Below are 27,135 nucleotides of genomic sequence, written 5' to 3'. Positions count from 1 at the left end.
CCAGTGCTGGGGCCACTAATCAAACCCAGTCACCTGGATCTTAGTCAGGGCTCCATCCATCTTACTACTGTACCAGATGTCTATGAATTCTGAATTCACATGTGCGAAAAGATCATTCATATAGACCCCTGCACAGAATACTGTGGCACCCTGTGCTGATCTGTGATTTGGTGCCCCCCTCAGCTTTTAAGTGGGTAATCATTAAAAAAAGTCTTTGAGGACTAAAAAAAAATTCTTTCATGAGTGCCAGTAGTGCACTGCTTACTGACTGGCGTCTCCCAATCATGCCACCTAACACTGTGTACTCGGGCAGCTGCCCCCTTTGTCCTACCCTAGCAATGCTTCTGATTATAGGCAGAAATGGTGGGGTCCATGAATCAAAACAGACTTGAGAAATATGCAAAATTAATGCTGGCCTTGGTTTACAATGTGACTTTATGCTGCAAATTTTATTTGTAGTTCTCTCTTTAAACTTCACACTTGGTTTCCTTATTTAATACTTCATTTCTTGGTTCACTTGTTAGTTATTAAACAGGTTAATAAATAGCATGGCGCAGTGGTGCAGTGGTTGCATTATCACCTCACAGCAAGAAGTTCTCTGGTTTGATTCTCAGCTGGGATACGTTCTGTATGGAGTCTGCATTTCCTCCCTGTGTTCATGTGAGTTTCCACCCATGTGACAAAGACATGTGTCTGGAGCATTCTCCCTGGGCCTCTGCTGAAAATTAGCAGACTTTTCCAGTAAACAGATGTTAAATAAATAAAAATATATATGAGACTTTGGCATTTGGTTGGACACTAGATAGCCGACATCTATTTAATTGATCACATTTGGTCAACATATGCAGAACGTCAACAGGTGCACTAGATTGACATCCCCAGGTAGGGAAATATTTCCTTTCCCCAGGGATTGTGCGATCTCGGAGTTAGCTGAAAGTGTGTGTGTGGGGTTCAGGGGGTTTGCCCCTGCAAAATAAAAAATGTTATTTGTTCTGTCAACACAGGTGATTTTTTGACCAAAGTAAGTAATTCCATGTGTGTGTGTGTGTGTGTGTGTGTGTGTGTGTGTGTGTGTGTGTGTGTGTGTATATATATATATATATATATATATATATATATATATATATATATATAGTTACAGTTGCAGTCAGCCAAGTTTGCTGTTGCAAAGTGGTTTCAGAACTTTGAGCCAAGCAGTTTGTCTCTTCCGTGTGCAACTATTGTTAAAAAGCAAAGAAGCTTGATTTCTTTTCAGAACACTGCAACTAGTGTATACTTATTCTGTACACATCATGTGAAACAAATTTTGTTTTGGCTCCAAACTATGATTCATTACACTGCAGTGCTCAGTATATTAGGTTAACGCTGGTTTATTAATGCACCACTGTCCTCTGTATAGAGTCACACTTGGAATAAAGTGAGACCCACAGCTAGATTCCTTTCTGCCACCCAGTCTAAGCCATTGGTTTTAAGTTGTCTTTTGACCTTCACACAGAAGCAAACTGCAGTTGCAGCTGTTTAAGCTCTTCTTTGTTACTCCTGCTTATTTTGTATTTTGATCACTCAACATTTAGGTTCATATGTAAGTATTAGGCAAGCTGACTGCAGACCATTACAAGCATAGCTAGAAACTTCTATTGAAAAACTCATCCCAGCTCCATGGAGGGCAAGACAAGATAGACCAGGGAAGAATTTGAGGTCACCCATCCAAGTATATATGTTTATCTTGAAAGTGTTAAGGGTGCTACTTCGATTGACATGTAGCAGAAATTTGTTCCAGAAGAGAGGAATACTTCATGATATGAATTTATCACGACCACACATCTCATTTATCTGTTGATGAAGATTTAGCTCCATTAAGTAAGTATTTAATGTACCATTTATTCTGAAAAAGAAATAGGAGGTCAGTGAGGTTTGGATCTTTCAAGGCTCAAAAGGCTAGACACAGTTCTCCGTGGAGCTGCCTGTAAGAGACTGAAAATTAATATTTTTGAGGCCACTGATCTTTTTAGTTATGAATCTCTGAGATGTCTCAAGTTGAGTGATATGGCTAGACAAATACATGTTAAAAGGTGCAATATATTCCATAATTGATCTGATAAGATATGCATAAAGTGGAATTAAGATGACTTTGGATCTAGTGGAGATGCTTTGGAAATTACATGAACCAAAATATTTTCCCTACTACTGAGGATACATGATGGCCAAATGATAAGGAATTATCAACAAGAGTGCCTAGCTCCCTTAATGACAGTTTCTTACTGGAGGGGTATATGTCATTTATATGGTATGTAGGTACTTTTCCATTAACGGGGCAGCAGCCGTTGCCAAATATCATATTTTTCAAAGGTCTTTGTCCCCATTTTCATTGTGTGCAGGTTGACAGGTATGTCTCACAGCATTAAAAATGTTAACACAGTGTTTTAATATGTTTTAATGTTTTAAAATGTTTTGTTTGCCCAAATGAACTCTGCTACATTCATTTCACATTGAATTTAAGATCATTGTTTTCACCAGCCATTTATATTGTCTAACCTATGATAGGATGACTATGAATCAGTCGAAGATTAAATAACAACTGTCATCTTGATTTGTGTTTTTTATTGTTTGATTACAGTATCACAATGAATGCCCCTTGATTGTAGTTGATTTTTCCTTTACTTTAATTTACTCATCAGTTTCCTGCACTAAACTGTAATTAAAAGGGTTTGTACAAGTCTGCCTAGTATTACCAGCCCTAGTTATCTTGCTGTTCAGCTCTGGGTTCATTGTGGAATCACTTTTTCTCTCACATCCCTTTACATATTATTAATGTAAGTAAAACAAATAAGTATGACCTAATAAAATAAGTTCATAATTAATGGTATTAGTTCTTTATGTCTGACCGCAGTGAGTCATGTCATAGCCCCATTAGTATGTACACATGCAGTAATTGTGTTCATCCACACCCAAGTCCTAACAATACTGTACTGGATAAAACTTAGTATTGTCCATGGAATGCTGTCAGATGCCCCTGAATAATCTGCCCTCAAACTGTAGAACCTTTCAAGATAAAGGTAAATAACTTCAGAATTACCCTCCACAGTGCTAAGATATATACCTGTTAATAAATGTCTACATACATATCAGCCTGAGATTCCCAAAGTCACTCAGACAGTGATAACCCCTTACAGCAATGACTTTGGGCAGCTGTTTTAGGTTGATAGGCCTTAAAAATGCAATAGTGCTTCATCTTTTTTTTTTTTGATAAAGGCCTCTTTCAGTGCAGATTATCTCATATACTGTTAGTAGTCGTTTATGTGAAATTTACATTTACCGCAGATCACACATGGGTCCATCAAAAGCTTTACCCTTGGCCTTGACTGCTTATATTTATAGTCTCAAAATGCCATGTCATATATTTTGTAAATATCAAATGTAGCTGACTTGACAATAATCTGAAATATGATATCTCTGATGGATATAATCTGTGTTTGGTCTGACCATTGAACTGTGTTATACTGCTCACTGCCATAATAACCTCCTTTGCTGTTTGTTGCAGTCGTGCAATAAAATGTAAACAGTCATTCCTTCATGCTGGTCTGCTGATGTCTTTTTCGTGACCTTTGTTTGGTTTGTGACTTGACTCTTTCAGGCGTCTGAATGGGTCGCCTACTGCTATTTATGAATATATGTGTTATGAATAAGAACAGCTACATTCATTAAATGTACTTGTATTCCACATCAGTTAATTCCTACTACAAGACCCATACTAGGCTTTTTCTCAAGGTAAAACTGATAGTTGATACATTTAAGTAAACCATGCACAAAGCTGCATGGTACCAGTATATATATTATTTTATTTTTTCTTGTCACTACCTTTTATTTTATTTTTTCTGTGTCATTTCAGTCAGTTATTGTCTTGGAATACACATTATCATTTATCAACAAGATTAAAATTTCATTTCTTGAGGCAGTTTGATAAAATATCCCTTATGTATTCCAACTCTCCAATGTAGCCAAACTCTTGAGACTGCAGTGATACAGAATGCATTGTAAAATTTACATTGCCCATTCACTATGTACAGCATGAGTTACAAAAAACACACTCTTCCACACTAGTTGGTGTCACTATAACCAGGGACCCATGAAGTCGGAGGCACTGCAAGCAAACAGGAATCACAAAACAAGCATTTCTGGATGTAATTCTGTAGGATCTAAATGTAGATATCCGAGAGAGGTGGGCTAGTTGGGGGTCAGAATGTGATTGTACTTACATAAATTAAAATAGCTTCCTTTTGTTGTTATAGTCCAATTTTTGAGGAAGACACGCCATCAGTAATGGAAGTAGAAATGGATGACCTGGACAAATGGGAAGCCATGAAAAGAAATTGTAAGTACAATGTATATATGTATATATTTTTTATTTTAGACACCAGATATTCTAATTTCATGTGTTACTTCCTAATCAGTGACTTAGACTAAAGGCAGGACAGAATTTATGACCTGCAAATGTGCCACAAGATAGTTCATGCTGGATTAAAATCAACAGCCTGTGCAGTTATATCGATATGTTTTTAACTAAATCTTAAATCATCACAAGTGAATTGTTTAATCGCTTTGTTGTCAGCAGTCAATAGGCTGCAAAGTTACATACCACATCTGTGGATGATATTTCCAGTGTTGTTTTTGTCTAAGGTATTAAATATTAAAAAAGTGAATACAATTGTTTCGGCTGAATTATATGATTATCACTTTCCGTGAATGATGCTGGTCATGAATTCTTCTTGTCACATTCAGTTTCTTTCCACCGCAGCTGGTGTGTCTAGTTTAAGTTTCTCAGATGTAGATTTTGATTGTGGCTATGATGACTGTTTCTACTGGGTGATACTTGTTATGCTGAACTTTTTTAACACTGCTGTTAGTGTGTTTACTTCCTGTTGGTTCAGTAGGTAATTGTGAATCACAATAGCATTTTCATGTAAAATATCCCAGATTAAATGGACCTTGGGGCAGACAAATTGGTAACTAGAAGGAACAGCATGCTATAGGTGACAACTTCTCTAAAAAGATGGATGGGGAGTATCACATCAGTGTGGCATCTACTTTGGGGCTACAGTACTCGATCATTGAAGAAAGGCATGTAGGGGCAGTCACAGCCATCCTCAGTTCTGTGCATTTCACATGCTGACTGGGTTGGAACAGGATGATATACTCTGAGAAAGGTAAAATGAAAGCCTTCCAGTCCTACTTCGTGAACCATTGATGAGAGTGTGTACCTCACCACATTTACATCAATGCAGAGGACCCTTGAAGGCTGTTTACTACAGAAGTCCATTCTATTCTGTAAAAATGCAGAGGAGACAGTTACAGTACCTATCTAAAGATTAAGTACCAGGATAGTAAGAAGAGGTCACTCAGTGCCATCAAGAAATCTTATATCACAAATGTTTCACTTTTAGTTTTTGGGCAGCTACCATAGCAGCTGACTTAACTGGTAACTCACTGAAACTGCATCCACCTGAAATAAATTAGTATGCAGCTCCAGTGCTATGGAACATTTCTTAACTCATATAAAAAGTCTTAGGATTCCCAGTTAATAAGCAAGTAATTTTAGTAACCTTCCTAAAAGAAACTGCACTTTGTAAAAATATAATAGGAATTAATGAAATGCTAAACCATACTTGGTGGAGTTCGTTCTCATTTTATTCATCTTCTTTATCTGCCCCCACATTTTAGTTTTTACATTCCAGGTTTATCTGCATCAATTCAGTCTTTATCATCACATTCACTTTCTAGAACTTCATGGATTGAAGTGATTTGTCTATCTTTCACTTGTGTCCATCTGGAAACATCCAACCCCACTTTCACTTCCTCCTTCTTGATTTCAGTGCTCTTATGTTAGCCATAAAGGGTTAGTATTGCATGCTATCCCCACTCCCTTCTGCTCCAGATACATTCAGGGTTACTGGTTCGGTATCGATTATTCTCACATTTACCTTATGACTCAGTTTTCACCTGGAAATATGGAGTTCATTGTCTCATCCACAAAAACAAGTGTTTTGCCCATCAGATCTGTCACTTTATCCTGACTTTATTGCTGCCAGATATAAACTTGACCTACAACTCTTTGCAGCTTCCCTTCTCCCGTTTTAGTATGAGTCACTTACTTACTGTTTTAAATTTGTCATGGACCTCAGTGAGGTACTGTCAGAGACCTCCATACAGTTTGAATGTATTATGGTTGCAATTCCAAGTTCTAGGTTCTTTATGATTTATAATCTCCCAGTGACCATAAGCAGGTGCTATAGAAGGCTGTGGATGTCATGACCCATGGGTTACTGCTCTAAAAAATACTTATAAGGTCTCTGACTAAAGAGGCAAGGTAGGTCCTTTTGAAAAATATAACTACCTACTTACCTACCTATTTACTTACTTTACTTTATGTATGTATGTATGTATTTGTATTTGTTAATCAAACTAGAGCTCTGATCCTGCTGGGCCATTTTTGGTCTCAGTCCAGAGATACATTAAATTATCAATCTGATCAAAGATAGCACATAGTGCTCACACAATAACAATATAATCAAGGACAGAACATACACTTTTAAATAATTACACACATATGTTCTTTCTGTAATAGCCAGTGCCTGTGCAACAAACACTGAACTGGATTCATTGATTTATGCTGAGCTCTTCTTATAGGAAGCATCAGTAGAAAGACTTGGCTTCCTCCCTATATCAATGGAAGCCCACCCCTCACTGCAGCTTTACGGCACATGCTAATTCCTGCTAATTTCTCATGACCAGTGCCTCACTTTTGCATCCTCTGTCTTAGTGGGTGCTTACTAAGACTTGTACGCAACACATTACTTCATCTAGCAATTTATCCTATCAGCCTACAATCTCCAGTGTATGAAAGTAACCATCCCTGTCTGTGGACCTCTTTAATAGGACAGCATCCCTGGTCAGGGACCTCTTTAATAGGACAGCATCCCCAGTCACCTTACAACAGTTGATGTCATGCGGTATTTTACTGAGTCATTGAAGCAATTTCTCAACAATGTGCTTGCCTGTAAATACCAGATACCACTTGATTTGAAAATATGGTCCCTCAGCACCTATATTTTGTCCTTTTGTAAGGCCATATCTGACTCTGCTTTACAACCACACAATGACTTCCATGTTAGATTAAACTGTTATTACAGCCATGTCTTAATAAATACTCATTTAATACTGACTGCTTTACTCTGCATTATTATCTTTTCATATAACTTCCTTCCTGAAACTGACATTAGTTGCACCCTGCCTGCAGTGTGTTGTTAAAACTGGCTTCATTTCTGTTCACTGATTGCATTTAGATGTTTTGCTTCTATATAAAGTAGGGGAGGGTTAACGTATGTACACTGTTTTCCAGTAAACACTGTTTTCCATGACCTCCATCTTGCTCTACCTAAAGGTTTTTGAAATAACATTTTATATTGTTTGTGTATGGTTAATTCCTTCACAGAACTCATTCAGACCAGTCTTACCACTGCCTCTTGTGATAAATATACATGGCAGCGATATGTTTTTCTATAAGATGTACACACTGCATATTGAAACTATTGTAATGTGCTGGGAGCTTGATAATGATTAGATAACTACTGCGTGCAAATTACAAGATGACAGCAGTATATTTGCTGCACTTGCTGGAATGTTATAGAGTTATACCTGTGATGTTGAAATGGCACTATTGCCACTAGTGTTATGTGGCAATGATATCGCTGCCACCAATGTATCCTCCAGATAGCAAAATGCTACTCACTATGACGTCAACATGGTTGGCACTGATGGGGTTTGAAATCTCACCACTACCAAAACCAAGGCAGAAAGAAAAACAAGAAAGTGCAAACAAATCTATTTCAATAATTAATTCACAAAATACAACCAGATCCTAAGATCATAAAAGGAACATGTACTGCTGTCCTGGATATGGGCTTCCAACATCCACACCCACATTGTAATGCATTCAAGCCACTTACAGAGGTAAGTCTTTGGCCAAGATGTCCCACTACTCTCTGTATAAGCCAATGTCTTTCAGTGCATCTTTGTCCACAGTAACTGCCTTTAACACAAAGTATTATTTTTACACACACACACACGCACACCACACACACACACACACACACACACACACACACACACACACACACACACACACACACACACACACACACACACACACACACACACACACACAATTCCCAGGGAAAGCAGTAATTCTCCAGTTCACCAAAGTTTTTTCCTGGCATGGCAGTACTACTGCTACCTTGGCAGGCAAGGGACCACTACTTACCTGTTGCTCATAACTTTAGCAAAATATGAAATTACATTAATTAATATTTCTTCTACTGGTAGTAGGCCTAAGCAGTCTAATGGGGATGCGTGCCACAGAGCTTATTAACCAACAGTGCAAATAATGATTACCCTCTTTTCAGGTAAGGAGCACTGCATTAATGTATTTCTTATAAAAAAATGGATGTTTGCCACAAGAGCTTAAAGGTTAATATTTGAACTTCACAAACTCTGATTACAGAGGAAGAAGAGAAAGAAAAAATATATTACATTTTAACTGTTTCTTTAACCTGGCATTTTCTCCAACCTCAAAATGATCTCACATTAGTGACTTCAAACAAGTCTTCTGGAGATCTTCTTCAAGAAATAAAGCTTGAGTCTGTATTGCTATATATACTGTTTCTCTAATACTAAATATGTTATTTTATAGGACTGCATGGGTAGACGCCATCTAAGATGATTTCCATTCTATGAACTTGCTGTGTGTAGCCATTTTAAGGGTTGTGGTCTGTAACCGCTGTAAACTTTCTGCCATATGGTTAGGGCTGTAAGTTTTACAAAACCCAGACTATATGTAAATACTCCTTCTATATAGCTGCATAAGACTGCTCCCTGGCTTGAAGTCTGAGGCTCAAGAACACAGTAAGGTGCTCGTCTCTTTCTGAGGAAACCTGGCTGGAGACAGATGCCACTTCATAGTTAGAAGCATCTTTCTGTGGCATGAATTCTTCACTATAGTCAGGGATGGCTGGATCAGGGGTTCCACTTAGATCCTCTTTGAGGTTTTGACATGCCTGCTGACAGGCATGTGCCCTGTAAACCATATTTGATCTATTGTTCCTAGTAAGGTCTGTAAGTGGTGAAGGTGGGTTCAAGAGAGAATAGGTATTGTATTATACTATTGAACAAATTTCCAATAGTACCCTGCTATCCCTAAGAATGTCCATACTTGTTTCTTGTTAGTAGGGGTTGGCCATGCCTGAGTAGCGTTAGTCTTGCCAGGTTCTGGCCTAATCTTTGCACTAATCATTCTGTGTCCCAGATAGGAAACTTCTGCCATACCTGCCTGACAGTTGTCAGCCTTGATAGTAAGCCTTGTTCTTTGCAGTCTGCCCAACACTCCCCTGACACGTTGCTCATGTTCTGCCTAGGACAAGCTAGATGGGAATGTCATCTAGATAGGTAAGGGCATATTCTCCTGTTCTTGCTAGGATGTGATCTGCCAGCATTTGGAAAGTTGCCATGGCATTCATCATACCAATAAACTTATACAACCCAAATGAGGTTACAAACACGGACCTCCCCCTGGCTGCAGATGTCACAGGTGCCTGCTAGTAAATATTGGTCAAGTCAATAGTAGTTGGATACTTAGCCCCACCCAGTTGCTCTAAGGCTTCAGCCATCCTGGGCATGGGGTTGCATCTTATTCTGTCTGAATATTCAGTTTCCTGTAGTCTACACAGAACCAGGGGTGTCAATCTTTCTTTGGCACCAACACCACTGGTGAGGCCCAGGGACTGTTGGAGTTCACTCCCTGTTCTAACATGTCCATCACTTCCTCTTTTCGGAGTTGGTCTAACTGTTTCAGGTGCTCTGTAAAGATCTTGTCTGATTGGTTGCTGTGGTCCTGTGTCTAAGTGGTACTCCACCAGGTGGGTACACCCTGGTCTACCAGTAAACATATCCACAATTTCCTGTAATACTGCTCAGATTTCCTGAACCTGGCTAGAGGTTAGTTGAAGGCAGAGGGTTATCCCATCCACTGAAGTGTCTACTGAATATCACCAAGGGTGTCTTATCTCCATATTCCCCTTTGCATCTTCTGCTACTCACTGCAGACACTAAGTACCAGGCCTTTCTGTTATGATAAGACTTTATCATGTTAACATGAAAGAATCTATGCTTCTGCCTGGCAATTCTGTAAAGTACTTGACATCACTTACCATGTCCACAATGATAAGTAGATTTGGCCAGACTGCCTGCAGCTTGTTGTATCTAGCAGAAATAAGTACTCTCACCTGTTGCCCTCCAGAATGCTCTCTGGTTATGTCTGTCCAGTCCTACTAGAACTTTTTCTCTAATTGTGTTCTGCTAGATGCTCTTGGTAAGCTCCACAAACTCCTTAAGCACATACTGTACAACAGGCTTCATGTGGGAATTGCACTCATCTTCTGACTCACCACAAATTAAATTTGTGCCCTCCCCCTTACCCTGTGACCATACTTTAGTTCAAAGGAAGAAAAAACTCTGGATTCCTGGAGCACCTTTCTGTATGCAAAGAGCAGATGGGACTGATGTTGCTTCCAATTTCTCTTGAACTGATGTGCAAATACTCTCAACATAGTCCTCAGCATAAAGTTAGACCTCTATGCCAGACTATTTGCCTGTGGATGGCAGGAACAGTCTTTAGGTGCTTTAGCCCACACTTCTTCCACAGACATGCCAGCAGGTCTGACAAAGTCTGCACCTCTGTCAGTATTTCCCTAGGGAATCCTTCCTTGCCAAAAATGTCTAGCAAAACATTAGCCATCTTCCCTGCTTCAGTGGAAAACAGAGACACTGCTCTGGGGTTCTTAGTGGTTTAATCCACCACTACCAGGGTATATTTCACATCTGTGGGACTTGGAATACTCAGACATGCCAAAATGTATATATCCACCATCTGATATGGTTCCTCAATAACATACAAATGCATCAAAGCAGCCTTGGCTTTGTCTCCATTCTTGCTAACTTTCTGGAACTGTTCACAAATGCTTGCAGTACCTTATTATGTCCTTTGCAATCCCAGGCCAATACAAATTCTGCATGAGCCATCATTTAGTACACTTCATGCCCATATCTGCATAAGCCATCATTTAGTACACTTCATGCCCATATCTGCATAAGCCATAATTTAGTACACTTCATACCCATATGTGCATAAGCCATCATTTAGTACACTTCATGCTCACATGGCTTGTGAATGTAATGTCATTGTCTATGGTCAGAAATGGCAGTAACTGGACCCTGGGTACTAACAGCTGTGCTCTTCCTTCTCCCTGTGGTCCTCCTTCAGAGATCCATTCTCCGTACGACAATCCTTTGTCCCAATATGTGTACTGGCTTTCCCACTGAGTATCTGGAGCCTACTTAGTTACCTTTCTCAAGTCTTGTAAAGTATGATCTGACAGCTGAGCTTGCCTCAAGTCCTCTTTTGTGACACTAGCCAGCTCCCCTTCCGCAGGAAGTTCGGGCCATTTGCCAGTGGTGGCTCATGTTCTGGCTGACTATTATCACTTGCCTCTCCCCCACCAGAAGTACCACCTTACAAGAGAAGCCCAGTACCTTTCCTAGCTGTGGCTCAGATGTCGGGTGATTGTTATTGACCAGCTCCCCCTCTAAGGTAGCCATATCCCCAGCTCCAGATGGAGGTGTGGGATCCAGCTGGCAATCTCCAATTTGCCTTCCTCATTTGATTGCCTAAATGCCTGTCTGCATGTAGCATCATGCACACAAAGTACTGCATTGTCAAAATGATGTCCTATTAGGACATCAGTAGGAATGTCCTCAAGTATAGCCACCTGCTTGCTATCTTGCTCCTCCTTCCCCATCCAGATAGACTCTGGTCAAAAGTACCTGAAAAGGTTTTACACCTAATTCCCTAGCTGTAGTGGACTACCCAAGGAAGTCATGCTCCTGTCTGACCACTTCAGGTTTGACTATGACTATGTCTGAAACTGTGCTCCTTTTGACAATGACCTCCTTCTTATCTGCCTCTAAATAACATACCACTATCATAATGTGAGTGTTGCTTGATGCTTTCTGCAGCTTTTGTTCTCGCCCATGTCGTAGTGGAAAGTAAGACCATATATGCCCCATTTGGTTACATATGAAACATTTAACACTAAAACATGGACATGCACCCAAACCCTTGGTTTCTTCCTTGTCCTGTGTAACCTGCTGAGAAGGGATAGGCTGCCTCCACTGATTCCCTTATACACATGTACAGTGCTGGTACTCCCCTGCTAAACAGTGGCAGCCTGCCCACTTGGGAAAGGTCCCCATTCCTCCACATCTCCCCAGCATTATTATATTCCTGGTCTGCCAACTTCTATGAGTTTGTTCTCTGACCAAAATATCTGCAAGCATTTCAGATGTGGTGACCTAACATCCACTCACCCATATATGAAAATAATTATTTCTGCAGTATAATCGATCAGACTTTCATCTGCCTGTCTTCGGTATTCTCTAAACTTCTTTCTGTATAGCTCTGATATCAGCTAAAAAGAAATAAGCAAATATGCTTTAATGCTGGCATAATTTAAGCATTCACCATCATGGAGTTTAGGCACTGCATGCAGTACCTTCCTTGTGAGCAAAAACATAAAAAAACTCACTCACTTGCCCTTAGTTAACTTGATGCAGAATACACACACCTTCACAAACCCTTATACAACAATCTAGATCATCCTCCTCCTCTTTGTCTTGAGGAAGATGTTTTGTACTGACCTGGGCTTCTTGAGTGTGATCCCCCCCCACACTCATTACTCATGTCTCTGGTGTATGATGATCATCTCCTTTTCATGGTGGTGTTGATCTTCTATCTCTCAACCCTCTAATTTCTACATTTATTTGCCTGCCTCATGTTCCATGTGCTTCACTTCAAGAGGCAGTCTCTTAATTCTGCTTGAGCTTTAAAGTCCTCTTGTGATGGAGTAGACTGTCCTTTGTCTGCCTTCTGCATAATCACTCCATGCTTTATTGTGCACAAAGCTGCTATCACATCTTGTCTGGATATATTAATCTACTGGATTCCTCTTGCTTTGCTTTCCTTAGTCAACTATGCTGCTATTTTAACATAGTTGTCAGAAGAGGTAATTATCTGACTGTTCCCAAATTAAGCTGACTAAAAATAAAATAACTACTGTAGACAACCACACCTCTGTATATTTTACCTTATGGCTACAAGAGTCAACATGCGCAGACCTTTGGTAAGAAAGCTGTTTTAGGCTGAATAACTACAGCTGCAATGTCCTCATCAGTGGCCACCAGTGTGACAGGGGAAATGGCAACACTGCCATTAGTGTTGGGGGGGTGATGGTACCACTGTCACCAATGTTACAGAATGAAGTTACCACTGTCACTAATGTGATTTCCAGATGGCAGGATGCCACCAACTGTGACATCAAGATGGCTGGCACCAAGGAATTTAAATCCTACTACTGCCAACCATGGGTAAAATAATAGCAAAAAATACACACAATTATTTCAGTAATTCACAAAATACAACCTGGACCCCAAAACACAAAGGGAATATGCACTACTGTCCTGGATATGGCTTTCAACATCCATACAACAATAGATTGCACACAAGCCACTTGCAGAACCAAATCTTTGGCCAGCCCTCCCAGACCTCTGTTTCACTCCTCTCAGTATGTGAACCAACATTTTCCAGTGCTTCTTTGTTCATAGAAACTGCCTTTCACATGAAGTGTTATTTACACACACACAGAGACACACACACACACACACACACACACACACACACACACACACACACACACACACACACACACACACACACACACACACACACGCACGCACACACATACACACACACACACACAAAATTTCCACGGAAGGCTAACAAAATTCTCAAATTCCCCATAGCTTTTTCATGGCATAAAAGTACTGCCACCTCTCTAGTTGATCAGATATTTCCGGTTACCTCCTACTGTTAAATTAAGCCAAGTATGAAATCACATCAATTAGTAGATCTCCCACTTGTAGCAGGCCATTTCAGTCTAATGGAAAATGTGCCATGCATCTTATTAACCAACAGTGTAAATAATGATTATCCTCTTCTCAGATAGATAGTGCTGCAAAAAGTAGCCCCATGTGTACAGGTGTGCATTTCTGAATCACAAGTCAGGCAACAAGGTGATGCACCACTGCATTACAACATGTCTGTAGCATTATGCAGTGGTACTAGTGCCGCATCATGCCACTATAGGGCATATGTACGCTATAAGCACAAGTGTACTGGTCACATGCTTCACATTCAGTGTGACATATGTGGCTCATACCACCATGTATAGGTATCTCAGTGCAGACCAGCAGTGATTCACAGAAAGTGGTTATAACTGGCTTCATTAAGAACCACTGTGCTAACTGGCGCTTATTATATCAAGCATTTATGCCGTTTTCTGCAACATTGCTCACCACTGTACCATTTCAAAATAATGGAATTTTAATAAAGCCTCTGTAGATGTGGCTCTTCATGGACTTAATGAATGAGCCCACTCTATGGTGGATGGCAGTGAGAGTAAAGCAGTTATCTTGGTGTATTTGTAACTTGGAGCCCATCATATTGGCATGACAATGTACTATCTGTCTGGAATGGGGGGGAGCAAATTGTGATCATAGAAAGACATGCCACAGTAGGTGTGGGGTTCCAAGACCATATGTTAAGATGTGATAGCAGTCTGTGAATGGAGGGAAGCTGTGTATAACAAATTTAGATGACAGCAAAGTACATAAAGTGGGTGAGGCTGTGACCATAGGTACATGCATCCCATAACGTACTATATGCACTCATTTACTGACATTTTTCATCTATAGCTATATAACTGTGATTCTATCCCATCTATCCCATCCCTATCACCTACAAGCCAAAGCCTGCCTCCCCCAGCCACTGTCAATGTTCAGGTTATGGGAAATGACACTCACAAAGCTCAGTAAAGAGACAGACTCCCGGGATGCACTCACATGGTCCCATAGTTCTACCCCTTCCTTACAGTGGACCACATTAAGCATTGACACTACAAATCAGTGAAGTAGACACCATCAGTGGTCACATCATGGCAATTCCCTGCAACCTTCCAGAGTATGTGCCTACTGTTTCAACACTCATGACCCTACCCCATATTATGGTGTTTTAGTCACATGTCTCTGTGTCCCCCACAACTGACAAATGATAATGACTGTGCATTACCCTCTCCCAAACTGTGTGGATAAGGTGATGACTTGTGCACAGCTTTGTGAGCTTTGTGCATATCTGTGGTGTGATACTGCATGCATCATTTTATTCTGTGTTGTCTGTGTTAAGGCACATAGCCATATACCAACCACTGCCACTTTGCCTTTCTTGTGATGTATTGCACCCACGTCTGTCTTGACTGCCATATAGTTGCTTCATGTTACTCTGTGGCTCTCCAGCTGCTCTCCTGCTGCTGTTATGGTTGGTATGGAAGACCCTATCATGATGTTTACCTACTACTCCAGTTGTTTGCATGATGCACATTGTGTATCACAACACACACAGCAAAGGTCTTTCTGCATATTTCTGGATTATGTTGCAATGTCACTCCAGAGATGTTTAGATGTTGGAGGCATCCTTTCAGTAGTCTAAAAATATGCATTATTGTCGTTCACATTTCTACATGGGCTGCATTATGGGTCATTTCCTGGATGTTCTAGGGGTTGCATACCAGAGTCTTCAACCAGGGCTCTAGGGCTTATCTAGCATTGCGTGCAACACACAATACATTACATATTACAGGTCCTGTTCTCTGCTTATATGATATGCTCACGTGTGTGTGTGTGTGTGTGTGTGTGTGTGTGTGTGTGTGTGTGTGTGTGTGTGTGTGTATGTATGTATGTGTGTGTGTACCTACCAACCAGAAAACCCTGTAGAAAATCCCCTTTCAGGAAGCATCTGTATATGCCAGACTTGTGTCAAATGTCCAAATAATGCGAACTGGCCAGCTCTCTGAACACAGACAAAGCCCTGAGTAAGACCCAGATGACCTGACCTCAACTAGTGGGTCAAGTGTTTGTTAGAACTAGCACGGGAGAGGAGATGAAAGACAAGGCCAAAAGAAGCCCCACAACAGTTCCCCCTGGAACACCTACACTAACTGAAAGCCATTCAAAGACTGGTGTACTACACCTTACCCATACACATCCATCCCTTAGACAATTATTATGTCAACTGAGTAAAGAGTGGTAATATAAATGATTATCTTTTTAACTGGAATCGTATCATCCACTTTAACATCATTATTCACTGTATCAAGTGCTTTGCTGAAATTTGAATAAAATAAGAAGATATCATGTCCTTGGTCCAGCAGATAAAGCTTTGTAACCCAGAAAATTCACACTGAACTTTTTCTGACTGAAATTTGTGTTGGATGAGGACACTTCTATAAACTGAACATACTCAAATGTATCATTTTTGAGTTAATGTAAAATTGTCAAAAGTATTTTTGCTTGAGGGCAAGGCCCCTGCCCCCCCCCCCTTACTTTACTATTCACACACTGAGGTCATTGAATTTCTGAGAAATCGTAGTCAATGACAGGGAGTGCAGCACCTGTCTCACTCTTTCTATGAGGTCAGCTGACTTTGACCACCCACATCTTATTATTATTCTGAAAGTATTTAAGATCTTGCTATACTGAGAAGAGACCATTTAACCAAAAACAACCATATTATTTCTCTTATTTAAATGAATCTGCCAACCTGTCTGTTACCCGAGCTTCAGTTATTTTGGCTATAATAAGAATTTGCCTATAATTAGTATAAATCCAGTAATCACATCAATAAAAATGTGTTCAACAGCTCCCTTTTTGATTTTGATAGAATAATTTCTGTTTAAATTGAGTTATTCAGTATAGATTGCTAAAGGTCTGGAAGCCTACTACAGTGATACGTAGTCCTGTTTGTCACCCAGGAGACCAAGGTTTGATTTCTTAACAGAAAGAAGTTATAACTTTGTAGTCAGGCAGATAATGCAGATGATTAAGCCATATGGTCTGTTAAAAAGCTACATCTTGTAACACAGGTTTTGATTTCTAGGGGCTTCATTTGCTTAACTGTATGACCCTAAGCAGACAGAACTTTGGGATAATAGAATATTTGGGCTAGGCTCTTTAATGGTCTCCTGGACTGCACGTCTAGTAACTATGTAAGAAACTGGTGGCCAGCAAACCCGGCTTAGAAGATTTTTTAGATTTCAGACTAACTGCATGCCAAACCATTGTTTATGAACTGGCTTAGATGTGGGAAAATAATATTGCTGGTTGATTTAGTGATGGTCTCTGATTGCATTACATGCTATAGAACACTATAAATATGTCTACATTTTTTCAATTTACTGGTTTTTGCTAAATCATCTAATTCACAATATGTGTCATGTGTGCATAAAAATGCTGCATTTCCTTTGCTGTTAATTGCAAGTTGTAATTCAAAATCAAACTTCACATGTTTTGTCTACTTAATTTATTCTGAATATTGCTGTATTTAACTTTAAATGGAAATGGTCTATATAATATAGTCTTAATTTTCCTTTTTTTAGTTTCCTTATAGTACTTTTAAACAAGCTTTCCCTGATGTAGACGTGGACAAGATACTGGGTTAAAAATTATTTCATATTGTAACTGCATCCTATGAGTTTGCAGTCAAATGAAAAGTGACCTCTGATTTATGACACTGTATCCTTTCTTAATACATGTGGTATAAATATGTAATTCTGATTATGATTACGTGAAGTCTTAATTATGTATTTTTAATACCTACACAGCATACCCCATGGTGGTGGTGCTGCGGTAGGGTTGTCGCCTCACAGTAAGATGCTGACCAGTTCGACTCTCAGCTAGAGCGTCTTCTGCGTGGAGACATGCGTGAATGGGCGTACCTTCGTTGAAGGTTGTACATTAGGGCTGGCAACTCAGCACGTAAAAATCAACTGCCAATCATTAGCGGACCAGAGTTCCACTGTGGCGACCCCTAACCGGGAAAAGCCGAAAGAGACAACAACAAAAAATACCTACACAGCATATTTTAAGTACCTTGATATTCCTGCAACCCCCCCGATGGCATACTGTTCTCGAGGTCTAGCAAAAATATTATGCCTTGCTTTGCACTGTTAAGAAAACCCTTCTGATTTGGAGCACAACAGTCTCAGCAACCAAAGTAAGATGGTATCATTTCTCACACTGTTGTGTTAAGTTCGGATAGAATCTGATGTTTCATTAGTACAGAAACTGAGGGAATCATAATTAAGTTACAAGTCTGGGGATCATAATTAAGTTACAAGTCTGCTCTAACACTATTTGCATTCCTTAAATGTAATTATACATTATAGGACATATTTAAATTGAACCACAATCACACAGAAGGTATATAGTCTATTTGTAATGGATTCTATTCTCACTGTGTCGTGACCAGAAAATTCAATTATGGCACCAAAACTGTACAAAAAACCTTGACAATTTAAAATGAAACTTTTTAAAGCAGTTAAAGATGTATTCCTAAATAATAGAAAATGTCAACCATTTTTATTAATCCCAGAACATCTCCATCTGCAGTTCAGGGGGTTACAAAGCTGGGCTATACTTTCACAAACAACAAATACTATAAATTATGGGAATGTGACTTTAGGGCATGTGAGTATCAAAACTATTGTTTGTGTTTCCTCTTCCTTGTACAACGCTCAAGCATCAGCTGTTGTAGTCTGCATTATTCACTCACTACACAACAACATTACGGTGATTGCTAACAGACACATTTCGGAAATGCTAATACTGACTACTAAAACAACTCACAGCTCTGTTGGTTGTGAGCAAAAGTGAATATGTTTCAGAAATGCCAAGCAAAGTACAAGTGAGAAAAAGTCATAGAGTGTAAGTTCTGTATCCTGACTACTGCCTGTCACAGACTCCATTCATCCTCTTGTACCAGACATCCCTGACTGTCTGCATTTTGTGTGTGTGTGTGTGTGTGTGTGTGTGTGTGTGTGTGTGTGTGTGTGTGTGTGTGTGTGTGTGTGTGTGTGTGTATGTATGACTGTTTTACCTGTGAGATATTCTGAAGTTCACTTGGTAAATCATCAGTGTTGTGACTACATCATGTATTTATTTATTTATACTGCACATTTCTAAATGAAAAGCACTTTGATTTCATGACATAAACTTGCCTGGCCATTTGTTTTCATACCATCAGCTAGATACAGGATTAGCAATGAATGAACAATCTGGGAAAATCAGATAAAGAAGGTGAGCCCCTTAAGATTAGAAGCAATTTTTTTATCAAATCTTAGGAGGTTTATTCAGCTTTAGTTTTAACAGCAAATGTCTGAAATTTCAAAATATTATTCAGCTGTCACGCTGATATATAGCTTGTATTTTCAGCTCTCTTGGCAATTTCACTAAGATCCTGCCCTTTCAGCAACATATGGGGCCAGATTCCAAAATACTTGCTTTCACAGTAGATGACAGAGGCATAACTGGTTCAAATAGCACACTATGCTGGTCCCATGAACTAGTGCCCCACACCCCTCAGCTCTATACTACATGATCTACATGCCCCCCCCACTCTTGAAGAGCAAAAAAATGGTTTGTTAAACGCCCGATCCCACCTTTCCCAGCTTTTCAATGGAAGAACAGAAGAAATAAAGAAATAAAAAAATCAGGTACCTGGAGCCCATCAGGTCTTGTTTCTGCACCCCTCCCCCCCCGGCCCTCCTCAGATTATACTAAAATAAATAAATAAATAAATGCAAAGAAAATATTTTTTTGATTTAAACTGTAGCCCCCCACATGGAGCACTAGAGCATTCAAGTTTTATAGATATACAAAAAAAAAAAAACATTTTTTTTACTTTTAAACTGTAGCAAACAATTGCTACAGTTTATGTCCTAAAAGGACTGCTACAGCACTTAAATTTTAACCAGCAAAAAAAAATCTATTTTTACTTTTAAACTGTAACAAATTGCTTGATACAACCTGTAGTTTAGACAGTAGAAAAAGTGCTGCAGTATTCAGGTTTGACTGCAAATGCAGCTTTTAAGGAATGATTGAGATGGTGGCTGACTGACTGCACCCGCTAACATACCTCTCAAACTCTTAGCACAAGAAACCTGGACAAAGCCAAAAATAATGGGGGGGCCAAGGCTCAAAAATAATAAAGAAACTTTGATCCTCAGTGATTTGCCAGAAGAAAACAAAACTTTGAGGAATAGACCAAAATCTGAAGACAAAAATCAGGACATTGTGCAAAAATGTGGACAGCTGAGTCATAAGCGCACCAACACTTTGTACCTGTTCAAGCTAGACTACTGAGGTGATTTACTCCAGTGTAAGTCCCCTTTACAAAACAGGATTACATTGGAATAAGTCACTTACACTGGGTCTTTTAGAATTGGTCTGATGGAGTTGCATCTGGCACAACAGGAAAACACCTGTCATTTGATGATTCTTTTTGTGTATTCTGTAGCATAGCACCTAATTCCAATATTACATTTTTTGATGGATGACTTGCTCTGGTGGTTATTTTCTGCACATTCAGCAAATTCTTACATAATAGGATCCCATTGCTTAAGTTGAACAAAGAGTACTAGGAAGATAAAACACAGATCCAGCAGTCATGTGATATACTTAGTTTTTTTTTTTTCAGGTTCCTCACTTCCCATTCCGTTTTGATGTCACCCTCACACTTCTTCACTTAAATTCATACCCACATGCATCTTTCTTTGTCTAAAGCAAACAATGTGATCAGCTGCTAATCTGTACTGATAAATGTCTCTATTATGGTTGCAGATTCATAGGTGTTTACTAGGCTAATGACTGCAGGGGCCTTTTTAAGCCTAGCCATGCATCCCAAATCTCTGACAACTTCTGGTACCCATAGTAGTATAAGTAGGGACCTGGGAGATGTACCATTTACAGGCTGCCTGTGGCCATTAGAGACACACATCTCAAACCAGGGTTGAATTTCTGCTTCTCCATCCAGTTGTCCAAGTTGCACTTGAATTGGGTTAGGGAGTAACTCTGCTTCACTTGGATGGGGAGCCTGTACCAGAGAGGGAATGGTGTCTGGGATACATATCTGTCTCTCCAGCAGGCCCTATTTATTTTTCAAGCAAGGCTTAAGTCTTTAGAATAGATCATTTTGGTGCTGTTTGTTTTAAAGATATACAGGAGGTCCATCAGAGTGGAGTCTCAACATGCCTTGTATGCCAGGCACAAGTCTCACCTCAACAACTTGCATGAGACAGAAAGCAAGGATAGGACTTTGATGCAGTCTGCATCGGACATATTATTCATGCCCTGTACTCTTTTAGTGAGGAGCCTCTGAGGATGCTCTAGTTGTTGGATGTGCCTTGTTGGGTACATACCAAATAGGGCATTGTACTCAATGATAGGTCTGAAGACTGCAGACTACAGTGGAACAATGAACTCCTTGGACCTAGATGACATACCTTTGTTTACAAGTTGCTCAACATAGAATGATTTCTTCAGTGCAGTGGACACATGATGGTCAAAGACTGGATTACTGCCTATTCATGTCTTCAAGTCCCTAACTACTGGGTCGACTCTTAAGAGTAACTTGTCGGTATGGTAGTTACCAGGGGTGGACAACTTCCAATGGATACTATTAAGGATTTCATGGCATTTAGTTTTATTCCATGGCTCTGACACCAGTTATTTGTCTGTGTCAGCTCTTCATGCAGAACATTAGTGTTAGATGGGGATTCTGTGATTGTTTCTAAGTTGCAATTATCTGAAATAATTAATTCACATACTTTTTTGGATGTAAAAGCCACCCTGATAATTAAGCTATTCCCTTTTTCTTGCTGAATTGCATAAAGATAGTCAACATGCAGCTGGCTCTATGTTGCACAAGAATGAAAACTCAACTAAGACCCAGACAGCCCAGGTTCGAATAATGGCCCAGGTACTAGATGATGTTCCCAGACCAGGGTGGGAGTGAGCAGCTGACATCAGCTTGTCCATCCTGGGGGATAGAGGAGGTGTGATCTGCTGCAATACTTACCCCCACTGTGAAGCATGAGTGCATCTTGGAATACCTGGGGTGCATGCTTGGCTTTACCAGGCTGCAAAATGCAGTAACCTTCCCGGGAGTCTGTGCATGGCACTGTGGATTGTGGGGGAGCAGCATAACAAACTCTCAGACAAGTGACTCAGGCCTTTGACAAAAAAGCCCTAATGTCTGCCAGGATCACCGTTTCTCATAATTGTCTTTTGCCCTAAGGAGAATAAATTGCTCATCAATTACCGGAGAGCTGATATCTGGCAGGCAGAAGGGATAAAGGTATGTAAGAAAGAAAGAAAAAGTCAGTGAATATACAAAACAGAAAAGATATAATTTTTTTTCTCTCTCTCGAGTAGTCTGCACAAGAATGTGCTTTTGGTGTTGTCTATCATTCTATAGTTCATTTCCAAAGTCTCATTGAGCATAGGTCACTGATAATTCCTGATGTTGCCCTTGCGTTACAATGTGTCAGAATTTCATTTTGATATTTGGAAGGGGCTGGGCATGAAGATTTTGGCCAGGCTTAAAATATATTGCCTCTTCAGTTTCTGTTGCTGTGGAGGTAAAGTCTTATAAGATTTTTTATCTCATAGTTTAGCAGCTGAGTTAATGCTGAGCACCCAAGATGGCGCTTGCAGTAGCATCACTCTCCTTTGCTACTGAAACACGCATGTGTACAGGGAGGCAGTTCTGCTACCACTACAGAAACATGTGTCTTTGTGCATGCCTTGAACAGGGCAGACCTTTACTTCTGAAACACACATGCATGTGCAGGTCTTGGACAGCTCTGTCTGTTACTATAGAAATATGTATCTGTGCATGAAGGTTTTTTGTGGTGCTGCCTTTTGCTACAACTTATCGGTTTCTGAAGACCTTGTGCAGTTCTGTCTGCTGATCCTGAAACATGTGAGTGTGAATGCTTTGTGCACACTTGTCTACTGTTAAACAGTGAATATGTGTGTGTTTAAGTTCACATTGCAGATTCATGCACACACATGCATACATGCATGTATTCACGCACATATCCACACACACACACACACACACACACACACACACACACACACACACACACACACACACACACACACACCTACACAAACACATCCACACACCCACACACCCACACACCCACACACACACACACACACACACACACACACACACACACACACACACACACACACACACACCACACACACACACACACACACACACACACACACACACACACACACACACACACACACACACACACACACACACACACCCACACACACACACCCACACACACACACACACACACACACACACACACACACACACACACACACACACACACACACACACACACACACACACACACACGCAGATAGCTTTTAATTTTTGCCAGTCTTTCTGCTTTTCTTTTCTGCCTTTATCCAAATCTATCTTAGTAGTTTAGTACCCTTTCATACCATGAGTCATTACCCTTTGATTTGTTTCTTACATTTTCATACCATGGTATTGATCATGTTCATCTAACCCATTTCTCATAATTTCACTTGTCCTAATATTGAGGATGACTAAATATTTTTATTAATTGAGCTATGGCACATGTTACATACACTATTGTTTCTGACTTTTCCCCTATTCTTTTGTTAATTGGATGAGGGAACTAGTCTATTTGGATCTCTATCATAGAATCAGAGAGTCACAGAATGCACAAGGCAGCAGGCTATGAGTACCCACCATAAGACCTTACCTTCTTTCCAAGGATCAATAGGTCAGTCATATCAAGGGAGGCTTATGAATCCCCATCCAATTGTCTGATTCCTTCCTTAAGCAAGATGCTGTGTTACATTGTTTGATCTGTAGAGGAAGTTTGTTCCAGAGAAGGGGTGGTCTCATCATGACAAATTTGTCTCTTCACCATGATTTGTTAATTTGCTACTTCTTATGGTGCAAGGTTTGATTCCATTAGACTTCATTTGCCTACTTAATGTGTGACCTTGAACAAGTCAGTTAACCAGACAGTACTTTGGGGCAAGCATTTGTTTGGGCTAGGCCCCTTAGTGGTGTCCTGGACTGCGTGCCTAGTAACAAACTACCTATGATCTGTAATGTACTCACTGCTGTGTGCAGTGTATGTCTTTTACTTTTGACAACAGCTTCAAATGTAATATATATTTACAATTGTGGGTTTATTTATTATATTCTAAACTTCTATGTCTGGCTAGTCTTGCATCAGTGAGTTGACCTTGGTTTACGGATCTTCTACTGTAAATAATCTTTAAATGAAACAGTTTCACTTTTGTTTTGTAATCTGTTATATGATGTGATGCGAAAACCATGATTTGTTAAAATGTCAATCAGTGTGTCGCTTATTTGATGCTCTGCTAATGTGGGTCTAATTAATTTTATTAACCTGTAGGAGTGTTATTATGTTTCTGCCGTAAAACTGGTCAAAAGACTACATTGTGCATAAGTAGGGTGTCTGAAATTCTACCAAGCCATGTTCAGGTGAGGAGCCAAACTGGATGTCAGAAGGTGGGAAGGAATAATGGGGATGATTAGTCAGGCTGACCTCCTTATGTGACAGAAGGTCAAGGAGGCTGCAGTGCTCATTTGACCCCTAGCAGATGAGAATGCTAATATCACACTTGTATGTAGATTAGGGAGTGTATCAGGCATCCAATAAGATAACTATGGAGACACGTCCACATAGAAGTATGTGTATAGAAGTATTGTCTGCCACACACAGAATGGAGGTAGACATAAAGAACCCATGAGACAACAGTATGATTTCTATTGATGAACTGAACCTTCTATAACTTATCACAAAGGCCTAGAGTAAAGCATTCACCTTAACATACATCATTTTTGAAGAGGCCCATTTCACAGACTTTCTGTATAAATTTTGTTTATTTAATTTGGAAGTCAGGAAGATAATGTATTTTATCTTTTTTCAATATAATATATTTCTTTCTTTATGCAGTACGATTAGATTTACTGTGCATTTTATACCAGCATATCTTGAGACTGTAGCTGCAGGTTCCTACATGTTTCTCATGATTCCCATCCTCCTGTTCATATATTATATCTTAAGCAAAACATTGCTAGAATGTTTCTCAGAAGATCTGCCATTAGCATGTTGAATAGTTTTGACCTTTTCTGCTGAGGCCACATTAATCACTGCAGCTGTGCCCTTTATATATCTTTGAAATCTGGGGAAACTTCCTGGCCGACGCTATTGAAATCTTTATTGGGCTTATGGGTCTGGAAATATTCCTTATGGGGATCCTGCCAAAGACATAAACAAATAATGTTCTGCTCTTGTCTTTGACTTTAGCTATATTATTTTTCTTTAGAATAAAATTAGCTAAATTTGCTCTGCTTCATTCAGTATGCTTTGCTGCTAAGAGCGCTCTCTTTCTTTCTGTCTTATTTCTGCCAAGGGCATTTCCAGAAAAGGGCAAATTACTAAGATTTTAAACAAATTATCTTAGTCTTCCAGGAATTTATGATACAGCATTTTTTTTTTGGCTTTTTTGTCCTCTAGCAGAAGCAAGTAATATCAACACATAGCATTTGCTGTGCATATAGAACAACCTGCATTTTTCTTTTCAAGGTTATTTCAAAGACTGTATCACATCTCAACGGTATTTATATTTGTTAGTGCTTCTTCTTCCTGCTGCTGGAATAACTTTCCTTGGTACAGTCAGAAGTACATAGATATGTAATTAAATCTTCTACTGAAAAAAAAAATAATTTAGGATGAAACAACCCCCACCAGTCCAATAAATGAACTTAAGGTCATCATTTTCTCTTAGGGTGAATGACCATCTGTCAGTCTTGAAATGTAAAATGCAGATGAATTATGTAGAAAAGATACCACCACTCCAAATCCTAACTTTCCAGCTTTGAGTGAAATGCAGAGACATATGCAGTCTGGGCAAACTGGCAGACTCTTACACTGTGGGTAAAGTATTTAGATGTAGGTGGTGTGTTTTTGTAATTTATATTTAAAGACGGCATCTTCTTATAATGTAACACATTCATGCACCTGACAATGAGGCAGGAGAATGGAGCCAAACCACAGGGATATCCCTACACCAAACCATGGATGAAGAGCTTCTGGCGGGGACAGGTCTTGGCAGACACCTCTGTGACATTGTTATTATACAGAAGGTTGTCATGCTGGGGAAATATTCTTCATGATGTCCTCGTGATAGTAATGTTACCCTGCTTATGTACCTGAGTGCCGCTCACAGACACTGATACCACTTAAATTTCATTCACGTTCCTTGCTTGTACTGGTTTATCAGGGTCAGATAGGCTCAGAGTGCACACTCCTTCCATCTCAGTAAACATGGCATTAAAAGTAACGGTGATACTGATATAAAGAACTTTATGTCACATCATGCTGAAAAGGCTGTTACAGCCAACATGATATCTGAAAGATAAAAGGAAAGTCATAGCAATGACAGCTTAATCTTCAATGACAGTTTCATCTCTGTGCAGTTACTTTTTCCATATTTCTGCTAACATATCGGTGAAATAATTTGCTATGATGTTTTGTGATGTTTACTGGTTCGCAGCTCATATAAAATATTCTTGTGTAGCTCAAGGGAATATGACAGGTTAATAATTAATGATTTAGTTATTATTTGTATTACATTTTTGATCATTCAAAACATAACCTACATTCCTTTTAAACCAATGAGCATGCACAGTATACCCTTCAGGAATACCAGCCTGGGAGAATTTACAATCAACTGGATTACCATGGGATACCAAACTCTCCGTAGAATTCAGACATGATGGTAATAGTGTTATCCCTATTGGCCAATGTATCTTGTTGGCAAAGGCACACACACACACACACACACACACACACACACACACACACACACACACACACACACACACACACACACACACACACACACACACACATCCAGACTAATGCAACCCTACCTAACCCTCTTAGTGTGACCACTCACTCATATATAAATATATATATA

The 27,135-nt window shown here is 39.6% G+C and overlaps 1 protein-coding gene across 2 annotated transcripts in view; it reads left to right on the top strand.

The window, feature by feature from the left end:
• The window catches only part of TMEM154 (transmembrane protein 154), a 479,239-nt gene that overhangs the window by 347,188 nt on the left and 104,916 nt on the right, over window positions 1-27,135 (top strand). For both annotated transcript variants that reach the window (XM_044062046.1, XM_044062045.1), the window contains exon 4: window positions 4,290-4,372. In XM_044062046.1, the coding sequence (XP_043917981.1) occupies window positions 4,290-4,372 (83 nt within the window). The remainder of the gene's footprint in view (window positions 1-4,289; window positions 4,373-27,135) is intronic.

Source organism: Protopterus annectens, chromosome 2.part1 (genome assembly GCF_019279795.1).
Source record: "Protopterus annectens isolate FY-2018-M chromosome 2.part1, PAN1.0, whole genome shotgun sequence".
Classification (NCBI taxonomy): domain Eukaryota; kingdom Metazoa; phylum Chordata; order Ceratodontiformes; family Protopteridae; genus Protopterus; species Protopterus annectens.
Note: the sequence above shows the minus strand (reverse complement) of the source record. Positions and strands in the feature narration are given on the sequence as shown.